The sequence below is a fragment of the Nannospalax galili genome, unplaced genomic scaffold (genome assembly GCF_000622305.1).
Source record: "Nannospalax galili isolate Female #2095 unplaced genomic scaffold, S.galili_v1.0 scaffold606, whole genome shotgun sequence".
Taxonomy (NCBI): Eukaryota; Metazoa; Chordata; class Mammalia; order Rodentia; family Spalacidae; genus Nannospalax; species Nannospalax galili.
Genome location: NW_008355477.1, coordinates 565,621 through 590,223, shown reverse-complemented (window position 1 = coordinate 590,223; position 24,603 = coordinate 565,621). Strand labels below are relative to the sequence as shown.

The window sequence follows — 24,603 nt, the reverse complement described above, 5'->3', positions numbered from 1 at the left end:
CCTTCTGGAATCGGGTCCCAAACAAACCACTTGCACCCAAATCCTTATTTCAGGCTTTACCTGGGGGGTTACTCAGACTAAGACAAAAACGTCCCTCAGAAGTTCATCATGGGGTTGAAATGAGGTCATTTAACTAGAGAGCTTTGTTCAGCTGGTCACATAGTGGATGCTCAGTAAAGTTAGCTGTGGTTGTTGCTGTTATGAGTATCATGTCAATCCACTGTTGAGGGTCAGATAGTGTACTCTGAAATTCTATAAAGGTAAATGCAAAAGTACTGTGTACAAAAAATAGAAGCCTCTGGAAAACACCTGTTTCTTTGAGCGGGCACACCACTATATGACCACTCCCCTAACCTGCAGGGCAAAGAACTGAAGAAATTAGAAATAACTGTCTGGAGGGGCTAGGACTGTAACTCACTTGGTAAAGTGCTTATCTGAAATGCATAAGGCCCTGGGTTCCATCCCCAGTACCCCATAAACTGAGTGTGGTGGCACACATCTGTAATCCCAGCCCTGTGAAAGTTCAGGCAGGAGGATTAAAAGGTTAAGGTGATTTTAAGCTACATGATGGGTTGAGGCCAGCCTGGATTACAAGAAGCCTACTGGGGGGCGGGGACAAAGATTGAGAGACAGAAAGAGTCAAAACTACTGCCGAACTGTTTTTTAACAGCCAGGAGCACAATTTCTGGAATCAAATTACCGTAGACTGACTTCTAGCTCCTTGGCTTGCTATCTGTGGAGTGAGAACAATTATTTAACCTTTCAATGTCTGTTTCCACATATGCAAAATAGCTATCATCCCTTACTATTGTTCAATAATTAAATGAAATAATCCATACAGAATAAATGGATGTTCACATAAAAGGCTTACATCCATCCTAGAGTATATTAAATGCTTAGTAAGCCTGTGCTGGTAGTAAGAGTAATAGTGGCATGGGCTCCATAACCACAGTCGAACTATGTCTCGCATTAACAAGCAACTCCCTGGGCCAGCAAGAGAGCTTGGTGGGTAAAGGCACTTACTACCAAGTGTGATAATCTGAGTTTGATCTCAGGAACCACTCCCTATAAACACACTAAATAAGTAAACAAATAAATAAATGTAAATAAAAGAAAACAAATTTTTTAATATTTTTATTTATTATTTTTATTTTATGTGTATGAGTGTATTGCCTGCATGTATGTAAGTACACCCTTGTCATGCAATGCCTGAGGAGGTCAGAAGAGGGTGTCAGATCCCTTGGAGCTGGAGTTACAAATAGTTGTTTGCTGCCATGTGGGTGCTGGGAAACAAACCCAGGTCTTCTGTAAGACCAGCCAGTGCTCTTAACCACTGAGCCATCTCTCCAGCCCCAAGAAACTTCTTTAGTCATTAAAAATATGCTTATGGAGCAAAGTCATATTCTTACTAGGTGAACTATTCTCGCATCAGAGTGAACTTCTCTTAATAAAGCCTCCCCTAAAGATAAGAAATTAAGCCAGGCATGGTGGCACACGTCTTTAACCCCAGCAATCGGGAGGCAGAGGCAGGCGGATCTCTGTGAGTTCAAGGCCAGCCTGGTCTACATCTACATAGTGAGTTCCAGGACAGCAGGGGCTACAGGGAGACCCTGTCTCAAAAAGACCAAAAAAAAAGATAAGAAATTAAGATTTTTCAGGGAGGTAGAAGTTTTTAATAAAGTAGACATTTAGAAAACTCTAACCCAAGAGACATTGTCACTTTCATCTCCAGAAGACTGCACCATGAACCTGAAGACTTCGGAACTTCCTAGTTCTGTGCTTGCTTTCCCCAAATACGCTGAAGACTTTTCTACTGCAACTTTCGCCCACATTTTTATATTCCCAAAAAGACAATACAGAGACTTTGTAGTTCAGTTGATAGGCTACCTGCTTGGCATGTACAAAGCCTTAGCTTCAAGCCCCAGCACCACATAAACAGGGAGTAGTAATCCCAATACTCAGGTGGAGGTGAAAGGATCATGAGTTGGTGAGTCTAGGATATATGAGACGCTGCTTTTTAAAAAGCAATCAGGAAGACATTTGTAAGAGAAAACAATGATAAGTTATGTGAAATTAATAACAGCAATAGCTAGATAAAACTGAATTTATTTACATATGTATCTTTACATACATATTTTCATTTCTGCTTACATAGTGAGAGAATGAAATTGTTGACACTGCAAAGGTGATGTTTTGATTTTATTTTTCTTTTCAATAGGAAAATCTGAAACTTCAAGGCAAAAATCAAAAGCAGGTGTTTAAGTTTACCTAGGGTGAATTTCAACCCCTCTCTCCATTATTTATTATTATTAAGGGTGCTTAGTTTTATGTTACTGATTGAATAAAGGAAATTTATGGGAGATAAGTGCTTCCTATTCATTTTCCATGCTGAGTACTTGGAAAAGTTTCAAAGAATAATGGACAGAACTACACAGTGGATCTTCCAAAGGTCTGTATGTGATCAGCACTTTATAAGTGGAACTTAGTGTGTACATTCTGGCAAAGGAGCTGAAACAGGCCACATGAGGGTCAAGATAATGAAGTTATATTAGTATTAATTGGTTTTATACCTATTAAGTAGAGGCTATCACAATGACAGATAACTAGAATGTTTCCTTGAAAAGAGAAATGTTATACTCTATGCTACCAAGCTCAGCTCAACGTCAAGGTAAAGGCAATCTTTTAATTAAGAACTTATATATCTTCAAAGTATTTTCCTTTCCCATTTTGATTATCCAAAATAGTATGAATTTCTCCTTCTTTGTTTTCTACTCTTTGGTGACAGACTGAATTAGCAAATAATGAAGAAGGGATGAAGCAAGAGAAGAGATTAAAACATTAAAACAAGAAATATATTCTAATCAAATCACAATGCAGTTTCTTCTCATAGTATATTTTCAGGCCTCAGATTTCATGTCTATAGCTAGGCTTAATGGTGCATGCCTGTAATCCCAGCACATGGGAGATAGGGGCAGGAAGATCAGGACTTCAGGCCATCCTTGGATACATAGGGAATTTGAGATCAGCCTGGGCAACATAAGATCTTGTCTCAAAAAGCCAAAATAATAATAACAATAATAATAACATTTCATGCCTACTTTCTCTTTTGTTTCTCCCTAAACTCTATCCAAGTAGTAAAATTTAGTAAATTGACTAAGGTTTTACTAGTCTTTTCTTACTTCATGTTAGACAGGTTTATATCCTGATATTTTATAACACAAAAATATTTGATTAATTTTTTATGATGTTGTCCTTATTTTCCTATCCCTTTAAATTTTTGAGACAGGATCTCATGTATCCCCGGATGGCCTTGCACTTCCTGTGTAGCTGAGGATCACTTTGAACTTCTGATCCTCCTGCTTCTGCTTCCTGAGCACTGGGATTGCAGGCATGTGCCACCATATCCAACATATTCCATGCTGGGATCAAACCCAGGGCTTTGTGCATGCTAGACAGCATGCTACCCACTGAGCTATATCTTCAACTGCGATTTTAAGGATCAGTTTTGGGTTTTTTGTTTCTTTGATATATATAATTGAATGTCTGTACATTTCATACAACATATTTTAATCATATTTAGACCCTCTCCCTTATCTGTATTCCCCCATAGCCCTCCCACTGGATTTCATACATTCTGTCATATATGTTAAGGCCTAGCAAATCAAGTTTATGTATCCAGATGTCCCTCAGTGTGAGTTCGTCCACTGAAACCTGGTCAGCCTATCTTGCATCACCGCCTTCAGTTTATTTATTTATTTATTTATTTATTTATGTGTATGAGTATTATATCTGCATGTGGTCAAGTGTGCCTGTGTCGTACAATACCCTCAGAGGACAGAACAGGGTGTTGGATCCCCTGGAACTGGAATTATGGACCATTGTTAGCCACCATGTGGGTGCTTGGGATTCAAACCTGGGTCTTCTGCAAGAATAGCCAGTGCTCTTAAACACTGAGCCATCTGTCCAGCTTCCCTCCCTTCAGTTTTTAATTTTTTTAATTATTATTTGTTGTGTGTATATGTATGTACATGATATGCATGTGGGGGTGCAGGTACCATAGTGTGCATGTGAAAATCAGACGACAACTTGTGGAGTCAGTTCTCTCCATCCACCTTTATACAGGTTTCGGGGATCAAACTTGGGTTTCTAGGTTTGCTGGGCAAACATCTTTACCCACTGAGCCATCTTGCTGGCCCTAATTTAAACAAACAAAGAAAAAAATCACTCATCACTCATGGGCTGGGGAAATGATTCAGTGGGTAAAATGCTTGCTGCATAAGGTAAGGACCTGAATTCAGATGCCCAGAGCCCACATCTGTAACCTCAGCACTCTTATAAGGTGAGAGATGGAGACAGTAGAATTTCCAGAAGCTCATAGACAGCCTCGTGTATGCAGTGACAAACAACAAGAGACTCTTTGTCAAACCAGGTGGAAGGTGAAGAACAACATCTGAGCTTCTCCTCTGACCTCCACATGCATCCCATGACATCCCTGTGCCTGCATTCACACACAGAAACATGCACACAGACACGAAACATACACACAACGTGCACACACACACACACACACAGAGTTTTTTTTAATTAAAAAATTTTAAGTAAATAAATACTAATTTTTGAGCATCACATACAGTTTTTTTTAATTAAAATTTTTTAAGTAAATAAATACTCACTAATTTTTGAACATCACTTGGCTTTTCCCCTTGGAAAAGTAGAAAAGGGACCTGTATCTTTGTATCCCAGAACTTAAGGAATTTGAACCAGCCTAGAGAAAAATAACTTTTTAAAAAATTTTATTGAGCTTTTATACATTTCATACAACAGCTCTTAATCAAATTTAGACACCCTCCTTCATCCATGCCCCCCGCCACTGAACCCCATGTATTCTGATATACATGTTAAGTTCTATCCAGTCAAGCATTTGTACCCAGATGTCCTTCGGTGCAAATTCATCCACTGGCATCTAATCAACCTATCTAGAGATCGTTGGTATGGTCTTAACCTTAAAGGAGGAATCAACCCTTTACAGAAAGAGTAGAAAATAGGAGGCATACATGTGCTCTATGCTCAAGTCCTAGCCCTGCCCCTAGGTATATGAGTGACCTTGGACAAGTCACTAGCTGATCCATCAACAAAACAAAAATATCAGGCTAATCAGCTGTTCTAGATAGCTTTAGCTGTCAACTTGACACACCTGGTTAGAGGGATCCTCAATTAAGGAATTGTCTCCATTGGATTGGCCTGTGGTTGTCGGGGGGGTGCATTTTCTTGATCGTTGAACAATGTGGGAGGGCCCAGCCCTGGGCAGGTGGTCTTGTATTGTATTAGAAAACAGGCTGAGCACAGGTCAGAGGAGCGAGCCCGTAAGCAGCATTCCTCCATGGTCTGTGCTCCAGGTTCCTGCCCTGGGTTCCCTTGATGATGGACTGTGATCCCTAAGTCAAATAAACCCTTTCCTCCCCAAGTTGGTTTTGGTTGATGTTTTTAATCACAGCAATAGAGAAGCTTACTAAGACATCAACCTTTTACTACCTCATGAGTTCTTCTATGCTAACATTTTGCTCATTACCAAGATCTACCTCTGGCATTCCCTTGGCTCCTTGGTCCTTATAATGTCCATCAAAAGGATTTAGGTGAGAAGTACATAGTGTAGAAGACAGTTGAAGTGTATTACAGCACAATAAGAGGCACTCCAGGTGAGAGTGGGCAATGGCCAAAATGACAATTATGTTGACCAACATGTTAACGTAGGCTATATGCCTTTTTATAAAGTCTCTGAAACACCATGAAATTGCTATAATGAAACCCATTGCTTTGCATGCTTACATAAAAAAAAAACTAATAAAAATTTTAAAAATCACGTCTCTGCAACAAACAGCTTTCCTGAGTACAGTTTTCCTGTCCAGATGATTGGTGGACCCTTTCAGATTAACTATTAACAAAGGGAAAAAGAGTATGTTCTTGTTCTTTTCTAGAAAGCCTCCTGGCAGATAGTAACCTTGGAATCTTCTGGGCAGTTCAGAAAGTAATATCTCCACCCAGGACCAAAGGTGCTATTCAGATCCCATTCTCTTGACCGAAAATCATACAACAGTGTAGATCAAAAATAATTAAAGAAATACAAAAATAATTTAAAGAAAATTTCAAATACAAATCTATAAAATAACCATGCTTTAGCAGGAAAAATAGCCTTCTGTTAATGTGCCTCAACAAAACCCTGCTATGTCCACCTTTCTTCCTTTCATATGGTATTTGAAATCTGATGGTGGTGGAAATTGTTGGTCTTTTTGAGACAGGGTCTCCTTGCAGCCCTGGAACTCACTATATAGACCAGACTGGCCTCGTATTCACAGAGATCCACCAGCTTTTGCCTCGAGAGTCCTGGGATCAGAGGTGCCTGGCCCACCCATCACTGTTTTTCACTTGCAAAATTAATGTATTTATAGGGACACAGGAGGGGGAGCCCCAAGATCCATCAGTGGTGCATCCTTGATGACTACCAAGCCTAATACATTTTAAACTTTTCTTTATTCTTTGACAGTTTCATACATGTATATATTTTGGTCATTTTTAGCCCACCCTCATTACTCTCTTTCATTCCATTCTCACTGCACCTTCATCCCAACAAGTCTCCCTCCTGATTTGATGTCTTTGTTGTTGTTCTGTCTTTGAAGGGGTTGGGGGTGTTGTGACCTACTGAGTTTAGAGTTACTTGCATGAGCATGGATTGGGAGGGTTCTCTACTGGAACATGGGCAGCTTACCAGTAGCTACACCACTGGAAAAAAATGTCCCCAGTGACCATCAATTGCCAACAGCCTCTCCGGGAAGGTGGGACCTCAGGAGCCCCTCCCACATGCATGATGGCCCCATCTATGCTGATGCCCTGCAGGTCACCACAGCTGCTGCGAGTTCATGAGTGTAATGTAATGTCCATGTTGTGTCCATTTCACAGCACATTTATCTCCTGGCTCTTACATTATTTCTGCACCCTCTTCCATGATGTTCCCTGAGACTTGGAATGGATGTCACAGTTGTCACATTTAGGTCTGAGAAGTCTCATAATTTTAACTAACTATTTAACATCCAAAGAGTCGCTGATCTACTGTAGGATAAGAGGCATCAGTCTAGAGGTCTCTACCGCTGCCTCTATGTGACAACCAGTTTATTATTATTATTATTATTATTATTATTATTATTATTTTATTATTGGTCTTTTTTGAGACAGGGTCTCCATGCAGCCCTGGAATTCACTGTGTAGACCAGGCTGGCCTCCATCTCCCAGAGATCTGCTGCCTCTGCCTCCTGAGTGCTGGGATTAAGGCTGTGCACCACCATGCCTGGCTTAGAGGTGTGTTTTTAAAGCAACTTAATTTCGTGGTGAGCAATAGAAAATGAATGTAAAACAGTACATATAGAATCCTCTGAAAAAATTCAATAAGGAACTGAGATGTAGCTTAATTGGTAGAGCATGCACAAAGCCCTAGGTTCTATCCCCAGTACAGTATAAACTGGGAATGGAGGCACACTCCTGTAATCCCAGCACTCTAGAAGTAAATGGGGGAATATTGGAAGTTCAAGATCATTCTTGAAGGAAAATTAAGTACATATACAACCATAGATCACTGTTTAAAGATCACTAATTACCTATTGGAATTTTATATGGTTCAACCTAATGCCATGACTGTAATCTGTGAAGATCGAATTTGGACAGATATCTAGGGGCTGCTTGGATAATACCCAGAATGGGGATACCGACACAAAACCTACCATTAAAGGACCCTAGAAATTCCACTCCTTTGAGATCTGGCTAGTTTTCAAAGCAAACTGCAGTGTGTCTTCTAAAACAAGGTAGTCCACATAACTACCATAACATTTTAGCTGCTTAAAAAAGATGCAGGGCAGATAAGGTGGCTCACTGGGTAAAAGCAGTTGCTCTTCAAATATGACAATCTGAGTTTGATTCCCACATCCCATGGTGATAGGGGAGATCCAACTCCCAAAAGTTTTCCTCTACCCTCCACACAAATGCCATAGCATGCATGCACCTGCATTCACACACACATACACACACACACACACACACACACACACACACATCATACATATCAGACACATGTTAATAATAATAGTTTATTTTTTTATGTGTATGAGCATTTTACCTGCATGTGTATAGGTGCACCCATGTCATGCAGTACCTGTGAAGGTAAGAAGAGCTGGAGTTACAGACGGTTGTTAGCTGCCATGTGGGTGCTGGGAATCTAACCCAGGTCCTCTGCAAGAGCAGTCAGTGCTTTTAACCGCTGAGTCATCTCTCCAGCCCCATAAGTAAAGTTTTTAAGATGCAAATATAGTTCTTGCTAAAATCTCACAGAATATACCCTCCTATGAGTTGATTCTGGAAAAATTCACTTCCTGTACTTTAATACTTCCAGAATATTCTATTGTTAATGAGTGATCTAATTCTCAGCCAAAGGAGAATTCTCATCTATTATTTTGTTTTAGTTATCCCTGAACATTCTGTGAAGGAAGTGTTTAGAACACCTGGGACCATCAAAGACCAAATCAAGAAGTTACTTGCTCACAAGAACAACATGAAAAAGAAGGCGAAACTTAAAAATGTTACCCCAAGACCCACTAGTACACAAACCCCTAAGATTAACCTGTCATTTGGCTATAAAGAGAATGTCTCCAAGGGTGGAAATTCCAATGAAGAACAAAAAGGGACAGAAGAGAGGAGAGAGGGGCTTGAGGAAGAGACAAGAGGAGAGAAAGCCCTGAAAAATGATGTGGAACAGGAACGACGTCTTCGAGGAGATGTGTTTTGTAAGTATCACTTGTGTTATTCTTGTGTGTTATGAAAAATTAATTGTGATTCCTTATGACAAATCAATCCAAAAAAAGGAGACAGATTTCCTCCTTAAGAAAAAAATGGTTTAGCTTCCTTTCTATATAATGTGAGTCTTGTACATATAAACATTTTATGAAATAAAATAGTTTTAATATTTTATTTATTATTTTTATTTTATGTGCATAAGTGTATTGCCTGCATGTGTCTAAATGCACCCATGTCATGCAATGCCTGCAGAGGTCAGAAGTAGGCATCATATCCCCTGGAACTGGAGCTACAGATGATTCTTAACCACCATGTGGGTGCTGGGAATTGAGCCTAGGTCCTCTGCAAGAGCAGTCAATGCTCTTAACCACTGAGCTATCTCTCCAGCTACAAAATAAAATATTTTTAATAAAATGTCTTTATTCTTATTAACTCACAAGTAAAAACATCACACACCTAGTTTAAGGAGGCCACTCAAACACCTGCCTGGTCCCAAATTCTGTGCATTTAGAGACCTTCTGTGTAGTTACAGTGGTCATTCTGAGGCCATGGAACTTCTACTAGGACTTGACATTTTCATTGTCAAATGAATTTTTATTCACTTATCCAATACAAAGAGAAAAAATTATGACAGCTTTGAACCTAGAAAAGAGTAGCTTTAGATCCTCTCGCATGACTCATGTCCTTCGGCCTGTGGTATGTCCTTCCTATCACCTAACATCACCGTTCCTTGGTATCCTTTCTAAATCTTATACTATGTCCATACTTACACTTGTTTACAAACATACATGCATACATTACAGGCTAGGATCCACATGTAAGGGATAACACGTGGTAAAATATTTTAAACTGCAAAAAAGGAAAAAGAAAAATGACTTGGTCCTCAAATCCTTAGAAACAGAGGCCTATGTAAGGTTTAGAGAATACCTCCCAAAGATTCCAAAACAGCCCTTCTGCTCTGGGAAACAAAAGGGTAAGTCCTGTCCTGTTCCCATACCTGGATGCTTCCTGTTTGGTACAGACCCTCCCTACCCTCTCCCAGTACAGGAGGCTTCCTGCTGCTGTTAGAAGCACAGTTGTGTGGCTACCAAGCTTTCATGCAGCACACTAACCAAATCAGAGACCCTCACCTGTGAGTCTCCCAAGCTCTCCATTTTTACTTCATTGTTATAGTTTTATGAGTGTATATTGCTTACACATAAGCCATTTTCATACATGTATATCATGCATTGCTTATCATATTCACCCCTCCTTACAGGCTCTTGTCCCCCCTCCCACTCTTACTGATCCCCTTCCTCTTCCCAACTAGTCCCTTTTCTATTTCCATGTCTTTTGTGACCTGGGGAGGTATAAACAAACCCCTATGACCCCTTCTCATATGCCCCAACAACAAACCAAAGTATAACTCCACCGAAGTCTAACTTGGAGAACCAATGAGTTTATTGGGCTTACTTACAGAGCATGGATGAGGGGTTGCGTACAGGAGTGTGGGTAAGGGGTTATTGACAGGAACACAGACAGCTACACCACTGAAGAAAATACCTCTCCATCCTCCAGTAAAGGTTAACTGCCTATAGATCCTTAGGGAGGGTGGGGCCTTGTGAACTCCTCCCACCTCACTTTTTTACTTCTTGAAGGCACTTTTCATGGTCCCACTCTATGAAAAGTGAATATCACAGCTGTGTGATTATGATTTTACAAGCCAAAACAAAAATCATAAAGGAAAAATGCTATAGTGGAGCTTAGGTTTACTGCATGAATCAGGCAACCGCCATCTCTCTCTTTGCACAGGTTGTGATACAGAGCCCGCCAAGAGAGTTTGTGTATTAACCCAGCCTGGATCCCCACATGAAGTCTCCATTTCCTTCTTTCTGAGAATTCTCTTTAGCCTTGTCTGTTCTTGGCTGTATGACTGGTGATTATGTATACAAATTAACCTAGGGACAAGTAATCACAGGTTCATATATCTAAGAAACAGTATACCAGTCGCAATATCTCCCTTAATAATGAAAATCTCATGGAAGTAGGTTTCCAAAACCTGGTGAGAAGGGGTATATTGGGGGAATGGATGCTTAGTTCACTTGAAAGACCTTCTTGAAAATAGTGTTTCAGATGAGGAATGTGATGGCTGGGAAATGGTAGGGAGACCCTGCTCTAGCATGTTCTGTCATTATAATACATGACAAAACCTTATTTATTCAGATTTGTTTCTTTGGTGCATGTAAGATTTTAGGGTTTCTTTGTTTTTTAACTGATGAGGTTTTCTTTATCAGCCCCTAAGGTAAATGAAGCAGATGATTTGGGTCTGGTCCTGGTCCAAAGAAAAGAGTTAAACTCCAAACTGGAACACAAAGGTAATGATGATATGAAAAAACAGCTCTCACCTTAAAGATAATAAGAAATGGTTTATTCTGGAGCTAAATATGAGCCTGGTAATCCAGACAGAGGTAACAGTTTCATGAAGTTTTTATAGTAATAGAACAAAGAAAGCCCTAAATGAACACACTTTGCAAATTTGTTGGTAGCATCAGGCGAGAAGGTTACAGCGCTATGGGAAAACTTCTGCTATAGGCCTCAAATGCTATCTGGTGACATTCTTAGCATTTGGGTTGTTGGAAGCTACTGGTCTATTAAGCCAATGCATTCAAAATGGTTTCACATGATAGGCACAAGGATGTTAGGTCCGAAACAGAGATAGGCATTGAATTACTGTTGAGAAACTAAAGATAGCCCAAGATAATTTGGCTTTGGCTCTGAAACATCTCAATCTCTCCATAATCATTGAAGTCATTCTTTGTATAATGTTTAATGTAGGTTCATCTCCTTTCCAGAAACTTTAGTTCATAGTAAATAATGCTTTCTTCCCAGGTATTATTATAACTTAAAAGACTAACAGATTCATGGAAAGGGGCTGACATGAGATTACCCTTAAGAAGAGTTTTATTAGGAGATAGGGCACTAAAGGGGGAAAGGAGGACTTCAGGTCCAATGGGGAGCTTCATCAGGAGAGAGCTGCCCTGCACAGTATGACAGACACTTCAGTTCCTGGATTATCAGAAGAGATATAGCATCATGAGCATAGGCAGCCATAATAGGGAGAGAGAGAGAGAGAGAGAGAGAGAGAGAGAGAGAGAGAGCCTTTCAAATCTGGAGAATGAAAAGTTTCTGAATCTTAAAGGTTTTGTGGGTGGGCTCAGTTCATACCATGTGATCTAGCCTGGCCAACCTTATATACCAGCATAGAGGCAGACACTAGATAGGACTGTAAACTTGCCTTGCATCTGCAATGGAAAAAGGCTGCAAGGCCACAGCACAGCAAACTTATCAAACTAACTCAGAAAGAGCTGGCAGGGGGTGTGGCTTGGCTCCTGGGAGAGAAAGGCAGCTAGAGTCTGTGATCTAACAAGTATGTGCTCTCTCACAGTATCCATTTTCATGCCTTGAAATCATAGCTTTATTCATAAACAACCAAGAGAAAAATCACTAATCATGACATACAATTCCAGCATCATGTTCCTTTTCCTGGGTAGACATGAATAAACATTTACGCATCCTAGATGGGCATTAATGATAGACCAAAGTAACCACTCCACCCAAGTCCAACTTCGTACAACAATATATTTATCAGGCTTACTTCACAGAAACATAGGTGACTCAAAAACAGCTGTATTACTGAAAAGTCCCACCTGATTATGGATAATGACATCACAGAAGTTACATCATGAAGTCCAGCCTTCAGTTAACCTTTCAGGTCCTATAGACCCTAGCACCTCCAAGACTGTGTGCAGCTAGAGGGCAGGAAGGAGTGGATGGCTAGAATCCAAGGTGAGGGTCTTGTGATCTACCCTACTAGAGACTGTTAACTGCTCCTTTACAATTACTACAAACCTGGCTTTCACTGTATTGTCTGCTTATTTCATTATCATGACTACAGGGCCATCAATTCTATAGGTCACTTCAGCATCCTCTAATCTATGACAGGGATGCTCATGTCAAGCCAAGAGGAAATCTCTTTACCCCTAACAAGTATTAAAATAGAAGGCCCTCTAAAAAATATTTTTATTAGTATATGTTAATTATCCATAACATTTAGTTTCAGATGACATTTTTATACATACCTATAATGTATTTTGCACATATTCATCCCTGTTACCATCTCTTGCCTCCTTCTCACTCCCAGTGATCCAATTCCTCTGCCCAATTAGTCCCCATTCTACTTGTAAGATCTAGATCATGGTCCTGCCCCTTTAAGATGCCCCTTTAAGAGGCCAAATCTCACAACTTGAAGAAATCAGGCCATACCCTCCTGGCAACTCTCTCTCAGGGACACAGAATTAATAAACCATCCTGTGTTGCCGCCAAACAGCCCCTAATTTCTGATTCTACCCAGTACCTGACTCCTTTATGCTCTTTGTCACAGGGGCTCTATTGAATTAAATTACATGGTGTGAAACTTCCCACCAGTCCTGAACAAACTTACAGAAGCCAAAATATTCCCTTTGTTCAGGGAATTTCCCTGAAGGTTCTTTCTCCTATGTGCCTCTTCCCATCATGCTGTCCATGACAGCTACCTTTCTTACTTTTACTTTAAGCTATATCTCTTAATGAAGCTCCTGTCCAGGAGTCCCTGTCCCTTTAAAGGTCCCATCATGCTGCCTGTGACATGTACTTTCTTTTTTAATAGTCTTCTACTTCAAGGCCCAGTCATGACCTTCACAGTCACAATGCCCTGTCTCCTAATAAAGCTCATTTCTGAAGGGTAATTTTGTATATCAGCTCCTTTCCCAAACTAACCACTGCTCTCCTTTTTAAAAATACTGCTTTCATGTCTGTATGTGTACCAATGAATTTTTTTAGAGTAGGTCCTTGTGTGATTAGTGCCAGTAATTGCAATACAGTAAAGTCATTTTCTCTCTGCTGCTCCCACCTGACACTGAGAGTGAAATATTGAGGCAGACTATATGTGAAGAGATGGGAGAAAGTAACTCTTTTGCTTTAGAAAAACAGTAAGGAGGGTCTTCAGAGGGACAGTAAGAAAACCTAAACATGGCTATGTACGAAAATGTGGCCCAGTGTACCTGTTGTCACAGTTACCTATCACAATAACAGTTCATAACAAAGCATCCCAAACCCTCAATGGCATACCCCAACAAAGAGTGGTGTCACAAGAGAATTGGGGTTCCTTTTGGGGTTCCTTTTGTGGGCTATTGTCTTGTTGATTGGTGAAAGAATTTTAAAATGGACTCAGAAGGAAACTCAAGGACATTTTTTTATTATTTCTATTTTATGTGTATAAGTGTATTGCCTGCATGTGTGTGACTGCACCCCTGTCATGCAGTGCCACGAAGTCAGAAGAGGGTTTCGGATTCCCCTGGAACTGGAGTTAAGGACGGTTTGTAGCTGGTATGTGAGAATCAGCTGGGAATCCAACCTGAGTCCTCTGCAAGAGCAGTCAGTGCTCTTAACCGCTGAGCCATCTCTCCAGCCCCTCAAGGACCATTTTATAAGAGTGTGAGAGAAAAACAACGGGGCAGGCAAGCTGAAAATCCTGGAAGCTGTGGAGAGGAACGACATGGAGAAGAGAGAGAAAAAACATGACTTTTGAGTTAGGGTCAACAATGGAGGTCTGCAAGCAACTGTAGGATCCAAGTAGAGAGAGTCCTTTTTTTTTTTGGTCTTTTTGAGACAGGGTCTCCCTGTAGCCCCAGCTGGCCTGGAACTCACACTCATCACACTCACTATGTAGACCAGACTGGCCTAGAACTCAGAGATCCGCCTGCCTCTGCCTCCCCACGTCTGGGATCAAAGGTCTGCACCACCAGGCCAGGCCAAGTAGGAAGAGTCTTTAAAGGAACAAGAAAACCCAGGGTGTCAGAGAAAGAATGTTTAGGATTTGGTCTGTATCTGAAGAATAGAAAGAAGGAAAAAGTTAAGCTTTTTCAGTTACACTTTTCAATTAGAAGTCAGAAAGGAGGATAGGCTTAATAGTGAAGAGCTGTAAGCAACTACCTCAAGGAAGAGGCTCCATGAATATATATGTTCATTATTTCATTAAGAGGATAATTATTCCTCCCATCTCCTTAGCATGTCTTCATGGGAATCAGCTTTTTTTGAGAGACAATCTCCTAGCCAGGTGATTGACAGGCCCACTTGATTAACTCTTCAGGAAGGGGACAATATGCCTGGCAGCGTCCCCACCTATCGTTAGAGATAGAACTCAGATTGTATTATTTTGGCCAGGAGGAAGTAGCTTTCCTTCAATGAAATTCACCAAAGCCCTGATACCTCCACTTTTTCATATATTAGTTTAGTTTAGTTTTTGAGACAAGGGCTCACTATGCTGCCCTGGCTGGCCTGGAATTTACTATATAGATCAGGTTGGCCTTGAATTCACAGTGCTCTGACTGCCTCTGTCTTCTGAGTGCTGGAATTAAAGGCATGCAGCACCATCCAGGCCTCAAATAGTATTTTAACTTTTAAGGAGGGGCTTCCTTTTCTAGTGTTACCAGGAAAAGCTGATTTTAAGGGAGCAGCTCTGTCTCTGTTTCTGTTTCTCTCTCTCTCTCTCTCTCTCTCTCTCTCCCTCTCCCTCCAGATAGACAGATAGATAGATAGATAGATACATACATACATACATACATACATACATACATATGTAGATATATAACCTAACTATATGTGTATGGCTTTCTGCATAGGCCTCCCAGGGGGACTATCTATACGTTTATTCCTTTCATTTGCTAATAAATGTGAATTACTTGGTCTTCTCTTTCCTTTTCACTTTCTTATTTGTCAATCTATGCATCCTGACCTGATGCTAAGTAATCCCCCTTTGTGTTTATTGTTAGTTCATTCTCCAGTTTTCTCTCTTGCCTTTACAGAAGACTTCCGCTATGAAGAAAGTTCCTCTTAAGTCAGTCCCCCAAATTTAATGTGAGATGCTTCTACTAAAAACTTTTCAAAGGCTAGTCACCCATGACCCAGCTCAGTCAGACATCCTATTTCCATCCATATTGCTCTGAAATGTTCTATTTGTTCCTCTTCATCAACCCAAATTGCCTATTATCCTGATTAGGAAGAAACTGCTTCATAGCACATGTGATGAACTATGTTCTCCCAGTGCTCACAGTTTCTGTCCCAGCCTGCCTCACCCTTGCTAAGCATCTAGATATAGAATTGTTTGAGTTGTCTATGGAGCCCCAGACTGGCCAGGTTACCTAGTTTTCTGTTTCATTCATGATCCTTAATGAAACACAGAAAGTTGGGAGTTTTCCTCCTCAAGGATAACGCCCTGTGATTTCAACAGGCCTTGAATAAGGACTGTCCAAGAAAACTCAGTCCCAATGGGAGGACTCAAGTGTGTACCTCAGTATTTCTACTCGCTGTTTGTCTTGAGCAAGTCCCTTGGACGTGCCTGCCTTATTGTTTTCATACATGAATGTGGAATGAGAGCCACACTCTTCTTTTGGGTGTTGTGTTAGGCTGGCTTCTCCAGAATCAGACACGAAGACAAGAATTTGTGTGCAAATGGTTTATGGGGGCAGTGATCCCAGGAAATTCAATGGAGAACAAAGAAGGGACATGGAGGAGGAGGAGCCAATACAGGTGTGTTGACAGGCACACTTCCTTGGTGGGGAACTGGAACTTGACCCCATTAGGGAACTCCAGGAGCCAGTATACAATACAAGGATCAGAATGATCCTACAAAAGAAGTAAGGGAGATTTTATATATATATACCAATTCCCACCTGATGCTGATGGAAGCCCTCCAAGTTCATCCTTGAGATACTGACACAACATTTGAGGTTAAATAGAGAGTGAGAGCTATGCATAGCTAAGCAGTCCTAGCCAAGGTGTGGTCCTGCCTATCATCATTATATGGGCTCCAGTCTCTCTTACAAGATAGCCTGATAAGTTGTCAGAACTGTGTGAAAACTCTCTCTGGGAGACAAGCTCCTCCTCCGATTGGTACCAGGCTTTACCCTTTTTCTTGGCCCAGAAAGTGATTCCTGTGGAAATGAAATTCCAATTTCTTGGAGTCTATTGTCTTGCTAGCCTGATAGCCAAAGTGAGGGATACCAGTGTCTCTTTGGAATATCTTCTTTCTTGCCAGGATAGTTACACTATTCCCTTGTACTGGTTCACTTGCCTCACCCACGTTTGTTGTTTGTATTTTTGTTGTCTGTATGTTTGTTTTGGTCTCCCTGTCGCCCTAGCTGGCCTGGAACTTGCTAAATGTAGACCAGGCTGGCCTCAAACTCACAAAAATCCACCTGCCTCTGCTTCCCAAGTGCTGGGATTAAAAGCATGCTCCACCAAGTCCAGCTGCCCCACATTTTTTAGGTGTTGAGAGGAAAACAAATTTGCCACCACATAAACCAGTGGAAAAACTGATGTTCTGGGGCTGGAGAGATGGCTAAGTGGTTAAGAGCACTGACTGCTCTTGCAGAGGGCCTGGGGTCAATTCCCAGCACCCACATGGCAGCTACGAACCATCCTTAACTCCAGTTCCAGAGGAATCCGAAGCCCTCTTCTGACCTCTGCAGCACTGCACAGCATATGTGCACTCACATACATGCAGGCAATATACCTATCCACATAAAATAAGAATAATAAAATATTTTTAAACTGATGTTCTACCATTTGTAGGATCATATCATCAGCTTTTTCTTATCACATTTAATTTGTGTGTGTGCATGTGTATGTGTGCATGTGCACATGGGGAAGTCAAAAGACAACTTGTGGGAGTTGGTTCTCTCCTTCCACTACGTGGGTCTCTGGGATGAAACCCAAGTCCTCAGGCTTGGCAGCAAACACTTTTACCCACTAAGCCATCCTTCTGGTCCTTATCAATGTCTTAAGACTAATAATAGAGTGCATATTGGAATATTGAAGGAAGCCTAGAAGAAAATACTTCTTAATATTTTAAAATTAAGACTGAAAATAAAATTAGGGTATTAAGAAGAAAGGAAAGGAACAGTGTATGTTTGTGCTGACTTGGGATGTGTGCAGAATGGACAGCTATAGATCTCAATCTGATTTGAGATTCAGGCTCAGCTCCAGCACTCAATACCTGGAAACTGGATATATCACTTAGGAACCTTAGAGTTACTGAGGTTCTGATGTCAGATATTTTTGACAGTCAAATCAAATGATATAATATTGTTTAAAATATTTGACAAATTGAAATTAGTCAAGGAAAGCTGCTTATGAGCCGGCTAGATGGCTCAGTGGGTAAAGGCACCTGCTGTCAAGCCTGATGACCTCAGTTTGATTCCTGGGCCCCACATGGTAAAAGGAGAAAGCTGAATCCCACAAGTTGTCCTCTGACTTCCACATGTGTTCTCTTGCACACACACACACACACACACACACACACACACTAAATGTAATTTTTTAAAAATTAAAGAAACATCTGTTTACTCCCTTTCTGTTCCACTCATTTATTCCTCAGCATGAACAGCTAAAGCCCTCAAACCCAAGCTCCAGGCTAGCCTTAGTTTTAAATCAGAAGCCTGTCACTCTTCCTCCTCTTTCACAGTAGTTTGTCATTGTTGTTGTCATCTTCCATCATGAGCCAAATATTTCTTCAGAAAGAGCCAGAGAGTAAATATCTGTGACTTCGCAAGCCATATGGTCTCTGTAGCTCAAAAGTCCTCTGACCTTTAGCTCAATGAATGGGCAAGCCTCAGGAAAACTCTACAAAAATGGACTGTGGGCCAAGATGTTAGTTTGCAAACTTCTACTATACATAAAAGTAATCAGAATAATACCAAAGCCAGTTGACTTACCAAGGTGGGTGGGGGAAAATCTCAAGGAGTCCCACTTCAAGATGAAGAGCTGAAGACAATAATGGATGCTGAGGAAGGGAGAATCAGGTTTCTCCAGGGACTAGCTCCCTGAGAGGTTATCTAACTCCAAATGGGCAGCCCTAAACACAGGTACACAGGAGCACCACTGAATAGACTCAATGTAATTGTGTGTGTGTGTGTGTGTGTGTGTGTGTGTGTGTGTGTGTCTCACAACAATAATCAAGGAAGGGGACAGGCAATTAGGGAGGAGGGGCATGTGGGAGGAGTTGGAGGGATGAAAATGGTGTGAAGACTGCACTCATGTATGACATTCACACACACACACACACACACACACACACAAAACACAATTTTTTTAAGTAACCAGAGACACTGGTTCAAAATCTGTACTAGCTGACTCTGATCTTATACTTCCCTGATTCACCTGAACTAAGCATTCATCCTGCCATAAAAAAGGATCAGTTTAGAAGCCACCAGAAAATCAGTCTATTTGATCTATTAAGCCCCTGGCAAACATCTCATTGCAATGTGGAAATCATAAAACTCCCATGGGATTTCAATTGATGGGGTAACTAACTGACATGAAGAGGCCAGTGCCATTTAAGAAATGATTTATTGTGTACATTTGCAAAAGAAGAAAACACACGAAGCCACAAGAAAGCACCAGGCTAGGATTAGGAGGCAGGAGTAGGAGCTAGGCAAAAAAAAGCCACAGTGTTTATTAATGTTTCTATTGGAAGATAGGCAAGGCAAGGTAAGGGAGACCATTTAAGATGGACTAATTTGAATAATTTCAGGAGGCCTTAGGGGGCACAGGGGCTGTCCTTAACCATCTAGTATCTTATCCTGAGATTATTTAGGTTAGGGGAATATTTGTTCAATGTGTGTGATAGTCAGTTTTCTGTCACTATAACAAAATTCCTGAGATAATCATGTTATAAGAAAGAAAGATTTATTCAGGCTCATGGTCTTAGAGGTTTCAATCCATAGTCACTTGGATCTCTTCTCTATGAACCTGTGACAAAGCAGAATGCTGTGGCAAGGAATATATGGTGAAGAAAACTGCTCATCTCATGGTGGCCAAAAAGTGGAACGAGAAGGAAGGGGCTACAGTCCTAATAAACCTTGAAGGGCACACCCCTCAATTAACTTCATTTCCTTCCACTAAGCTCCACCTCCCAATAGAGCCAAGGGCAATCACCCCTTTAGCACATGGTCTTTGGGGAGATCTTTCATGTCTAAACCATAATAATGTGTGAACTTCGGATAAAGTAGATGGCTGGCTTATGTATGAGAGCTATGTTCCCAAGTCAATTGTATACTGTCTGGGGAATTAGATAGCCCTGTCCCCCAAGCTCTAAGATGTCAAAACATTATAAATATAGCAAAGAGAATCATCTTATGTAGTATGTGTTAGTAAGTCATGTACTGCATGAAACTTAGTATTCTACAATCATCTAGAAAGTTCTAGCAAGGACTTCAATTGTTTATTTATGGTCACAATTTATTTTCTGCAGGAATGGAGAAATGACTCCGTCAATAAAGTGCTTGCTATGCAAGGAAGAGGGCCCAACTTTCATCCCCGGAACGTACATTTAAAAAAAAAATGAGTGAGACAAGGAAGTTCACACATGTAATCCCAGTGCTGGGGAGATGGAGACAGTAGGATCCCTGGGGCTTTCTGACCCGCCAGTCTACCAAAATTCATGACCTCCGGGTTCAGTGAGAGACCCTGTCTCTAAATATTAGGTAGAGAGTGATTGAAGAAGACACCTGACATAAACCTCTGATCTCTACATACACTTGGTGCACACACACACACACACACACACACACACACACACACACACACGTGAATTGATTTATTTTCTGGGGGCTGGGGAGATGGCTCAAGAACACTGGCTGCTCTTGCAAAGGACCCAGGTTCAATTCTTAGAACCCACGTAGTAACTAATAACTGTCTCTGTAACTCCAGTTCTAGAGCATCCAATGTCCTCTTCTGGCTTCCACAGGCATTGCATGAAACAGGTACACTTACATGCAGACAAAACACTCATACACATAAAATAAAAAAATTTAAAGAGTTTATTTGAACATGGTGAAGCATGTCTTTAATCCAAGCACTCAGGGGGTAGAGGCAGGCAGATCTCTGAGAGTTCAAGGCCAGCCTGGTCTAAACAGTGAGTTCCAGACCAGCTTGAGCTATAGGAGACCCTGTTTCAAAAAGACCAAAAAAGAGTTTGTTTTCTGGCCTGAATTTTAATATAATATTTTATATATTCTTTGAGAACTTCATACATGCATACAATGTATTTCGATCATATTCACTTCCTTATGCTTCCTCTCCAACTCCTCCCAAATCCCCCATGTCCCCATCCCAATTTTTTTTTTTTTGGTTTGCTTTTGTTTTTTTGAGTCAAGGTCTCCTTGTAGCCCTAATTGGCCCAGAACTTGCTATGTAGACAGGCTGACCTCGATCTCACAGAGACCTGCCTGGCTTTGCCTCCCAAGTGCTGGGATTAAAGGCATGCCCACCCATGCCCAGCCTCTTTTTCTTATAACCTACTGAGTCTAATTAGTGCTTCCCATATATGTGTGGATGTGGGGCCATCTACTGTAGCGTGGTCAATCAAGGATTACACCCTTACAGAACACTGACTCTCCCTTCCCTAGCAGCCATCAATATCTCTAGCTGATAAGGATGGGGCCTTATGAGCCCTCCCCCATCCATACTGGAATGCTGACTGGTTTGATCTTGTGGAGGGGCTTGTGCAGGCAACCACAGCTGCTGTGAGTTCATGAGTGCAATGGCTCTCTCATGTCTAGACAATAGTTTCCTCTGGCTCTTACAATCTTTCTGCCCCCTCTTCCACAGTGTTTCCTGAGTCTCTTGGGGACGGGTGTGATACACGTATCCCATTTAGGGCTGAGCATGCCACAGACAGTTGTTCTCTGCACTTTGACTCTGCCCTCAATTTTATAAAAAAGCGGTTATAGCCCCTGTTTTGCTTCCCATTTGTTTTTTAAAGATTTATTTATTTTTATTTTATGTGTATGACTGTTTGCTTATATGTACGTGGTGTGTGGGCACCACATGCATGCAGTGCCTGTGGAGGCCTGCCATCAGATATCCTAGAACTAGAGTAATGGACATTTGTGAGCCGTCATGTGGGTACTAGGAACCATACCCCAGTCCTCTGCAAGAGCAACACATAGTCTTAGCCACTGAACCATCTCTCTACCCATGCACCCCCATTAGTTTTCTTTTAATAATTTTTTGTTTTCAGTTTTGTTTTCTTGTTTTTCTAACTATTTATTTAATAACCACATAATTTGAAGAAGCATTTTATGACAACAGCATCGACATGTTCAATAACAATAACCAAAGCTAAGGTGCATCTCTTTCAAGATTGACTGTAAATTTTTAGGTTTATACTTGAATATGTGTCTCTAATCTCTGTATATCTGATTATTACTAGTCACAGTCGGTTACATTCTGAGAACCTTGGCACTTATACAATATTGTACTCAGTATAAACCCTATAAGACATAAAATGGAATGAGATTTTAATCATTAAAAAAGATCTCCATTTCATTATTAAAATATACTGTTTCATACAGAAAAACTCATTTTTAAAAAATATTTCATTTTATTTTTTTAAATTTTATTTATTATTTTTATTTTATGTGTATGTGTGCATTGCCTGCATGTAGGTAAGCGCACCCATGTTGTGCAATGCCCAAGGAGGACCGAAGAGACTGTTGGATCCCCTGGGACTGGAGTTATGGACAGTTGTTAGCGCCATGTGGGTGCTGGGATTCAAACCCGGGTCTTCTGCAAGAATAATGAGTGTTCTTAACCACTGGGCAATTTCTCCAGCCCCAGAAAAACTCATTTTTAATGCAACTAACACTTAGATGCTTGCGCATGTGTCTCTAATCTCTGTATATCTGATTATTACTAGTCACAGTCGGTTACATTCTGAGAACCTTGGCACCTGAGCATGGATATAAAGTCATCAGGTAGATTCCAGTGGTAATGTTTTTCACATCTACTAATTAATATGAAGCAAATTTTTATGCTTCTTCCTCAAATATAAGTCGTTTTTTATTGATTGATATTTTGTGTGTGTATTTCATACAGAATATCCCAAATGATCTTATTCATCTATATACCCACATCACAAGTGACACCCTCCCATGCCCCCTGCCGCTGGAGTCCATATACTCTGTCATCCCTGTCACTGTCCACCGTGTTTTCAGTGCCCCCAGCCATTCCGCAGTGCTTATCCATCCACTGAACCTAGTCAGCCTATCTATTATACTTTCTTGTTTTGATGAAGAACAGCTCTTCCTCATCTAGCAGCAAGCTGTTGCCAACATTCCTTTAGATAAGATTGGGGTCTGCTGTTCAATTTCCCAGTTCTATGCTGGGTTACTGCCTGTCAGTCCCTTGGCCCACCCTGGCCAACAACTCAAAGAAAGGTATCTCCTGTCTGGCATTGTTTCTTGTTATGTAGCCTTTAGCTATACACATGGACTCTTAAAAAATATATATATTCATCACTTTAATCTTTGGTTATAGTTTCCTTTTGGGTGTTTAAGACCATGTAGTTGGCCCAGATAAACCAATTTATTTTTACTCTCAAGGTTGTTTAAGGATCTGTTCCTCAGGGGTCACGTGGGATTAGGAGGAGCCCCTGGCTCCTTTCCTCTATCAGTTCCATCTATGTGAAGAGCCACAGTGGCTGGCTTCACTTGGAAGCATGGAGGAAATGTTTCCTCTGTGTGGACCCTCCTCTTTGTAGACAAGACACTGGTTCAAGTCCATCTGGTGAGGTCTCCATGGCCTCCTTGATCAAAAGGACAGGTGACTTACTACAGTTACAGGACATTTTGGAATAGTATGGCTGTTAAACAGCCAAGAAGGTTAGTTCCACCAGTCTGGTACTTTTGATTACCGTGTGCTATGTAGATACAGCTTCAGCAAAGACCAAAGGTTCTCAAACCCCTGGAACTTAGTTGACCTAGGAGGGCAAGGAGCAAAAACTGTCTTTTAAATTCCTCTGACCAAATTAGTATGGGCCTCAAAGTATGGGCTATTAAACATCCAAGAAAGTTAGTTCCACTTTAATTACCATGTGCTATGTAGATAAAGCTTGGGCAAAGACCAAATGTTTTCAGATGGACCTATGTAGACATGTATTAATCTCCTTGAGGTAGTTGTATGTATAATTTGTCAGTAGGTTGTTTGATTAATATGGTTCCCTCTGTTTTTTTTTTTTTAACTAGCTAGGCATTATTTATCTCTCACATTGTCTATCTGTTCCACCATGATTTCTCCATTTAAAGTACCACCATTTTCCCCCTTTCTCCCTTACTAATACCTTCTCCTATGGTCCCACCTCCCTTGAGCTCCTTCTTTTCCTTTATCCCCTAGGTTCCATGTATAACCTCCCCCTCCCCCTTAAAATAACCCCATTTTTATCCATATTTCCCTATTAACGCCTGTTTCCTACTGTTCTCTTTTAGATTCTTTCTTTTCCTTTACCTCCCTGTTTCCTTTCCATTATCCTGGTTCCTGTAGTTATGTGTGGATATATACTCCCGTTTCCTACTGTTCTCTTTTAGATTCTTTCTTTTCCTTTACCTCCCTGGTTCATTTTCATTATACTGATTCCTTTAGTTATCTCGATACATACTCATTTATCAGTATTTGGTGCTAGGATCCACATATGATGGAGAATATAGGTCTGGTTTTAGGATCCACATATGAGGGAGAACATATGTCGATTTTTTTTTGTGTGAGTCTGTGTTACTTCACTTAGTATAACGGTTTCTAGTTCCATCCGTTTACCTGAAAATTTCATGATTTCATCTTCCTTTGCCACGGAGTAGAACTCCATTGTGTAAACAGAGTTTCATCATCCACTGATCAGTTGAAGGACACTTAGGT

General features: G+C 40.8%; 1 protein-coding gene across 1 annotated transcript in view; it reads left to right on the top strand.

Moving 5' to 3' along the window:
* Nucleotides 1-24,603, top strand: part of Egfl6 (EGF like domain multiple 6) — an 81,480-nt gene that overhangs the window by 43,918 nt on the left and 12,959 nt on the right. Inside the window, exons 8-9 of the mRNA XM_017803117.1 lie at nt 8,505-8,825; nt 11,109-11,189. Of these exons, the coding sequence (XP_017658606.1) occupies nt 8,505-8,825; nt 11,109-11,189 (402 nt within the window). The remainder of the gene's footprint in view (nt 1-8,504; nt 8,826-11,108; nt 11,190-24,603) is intronic.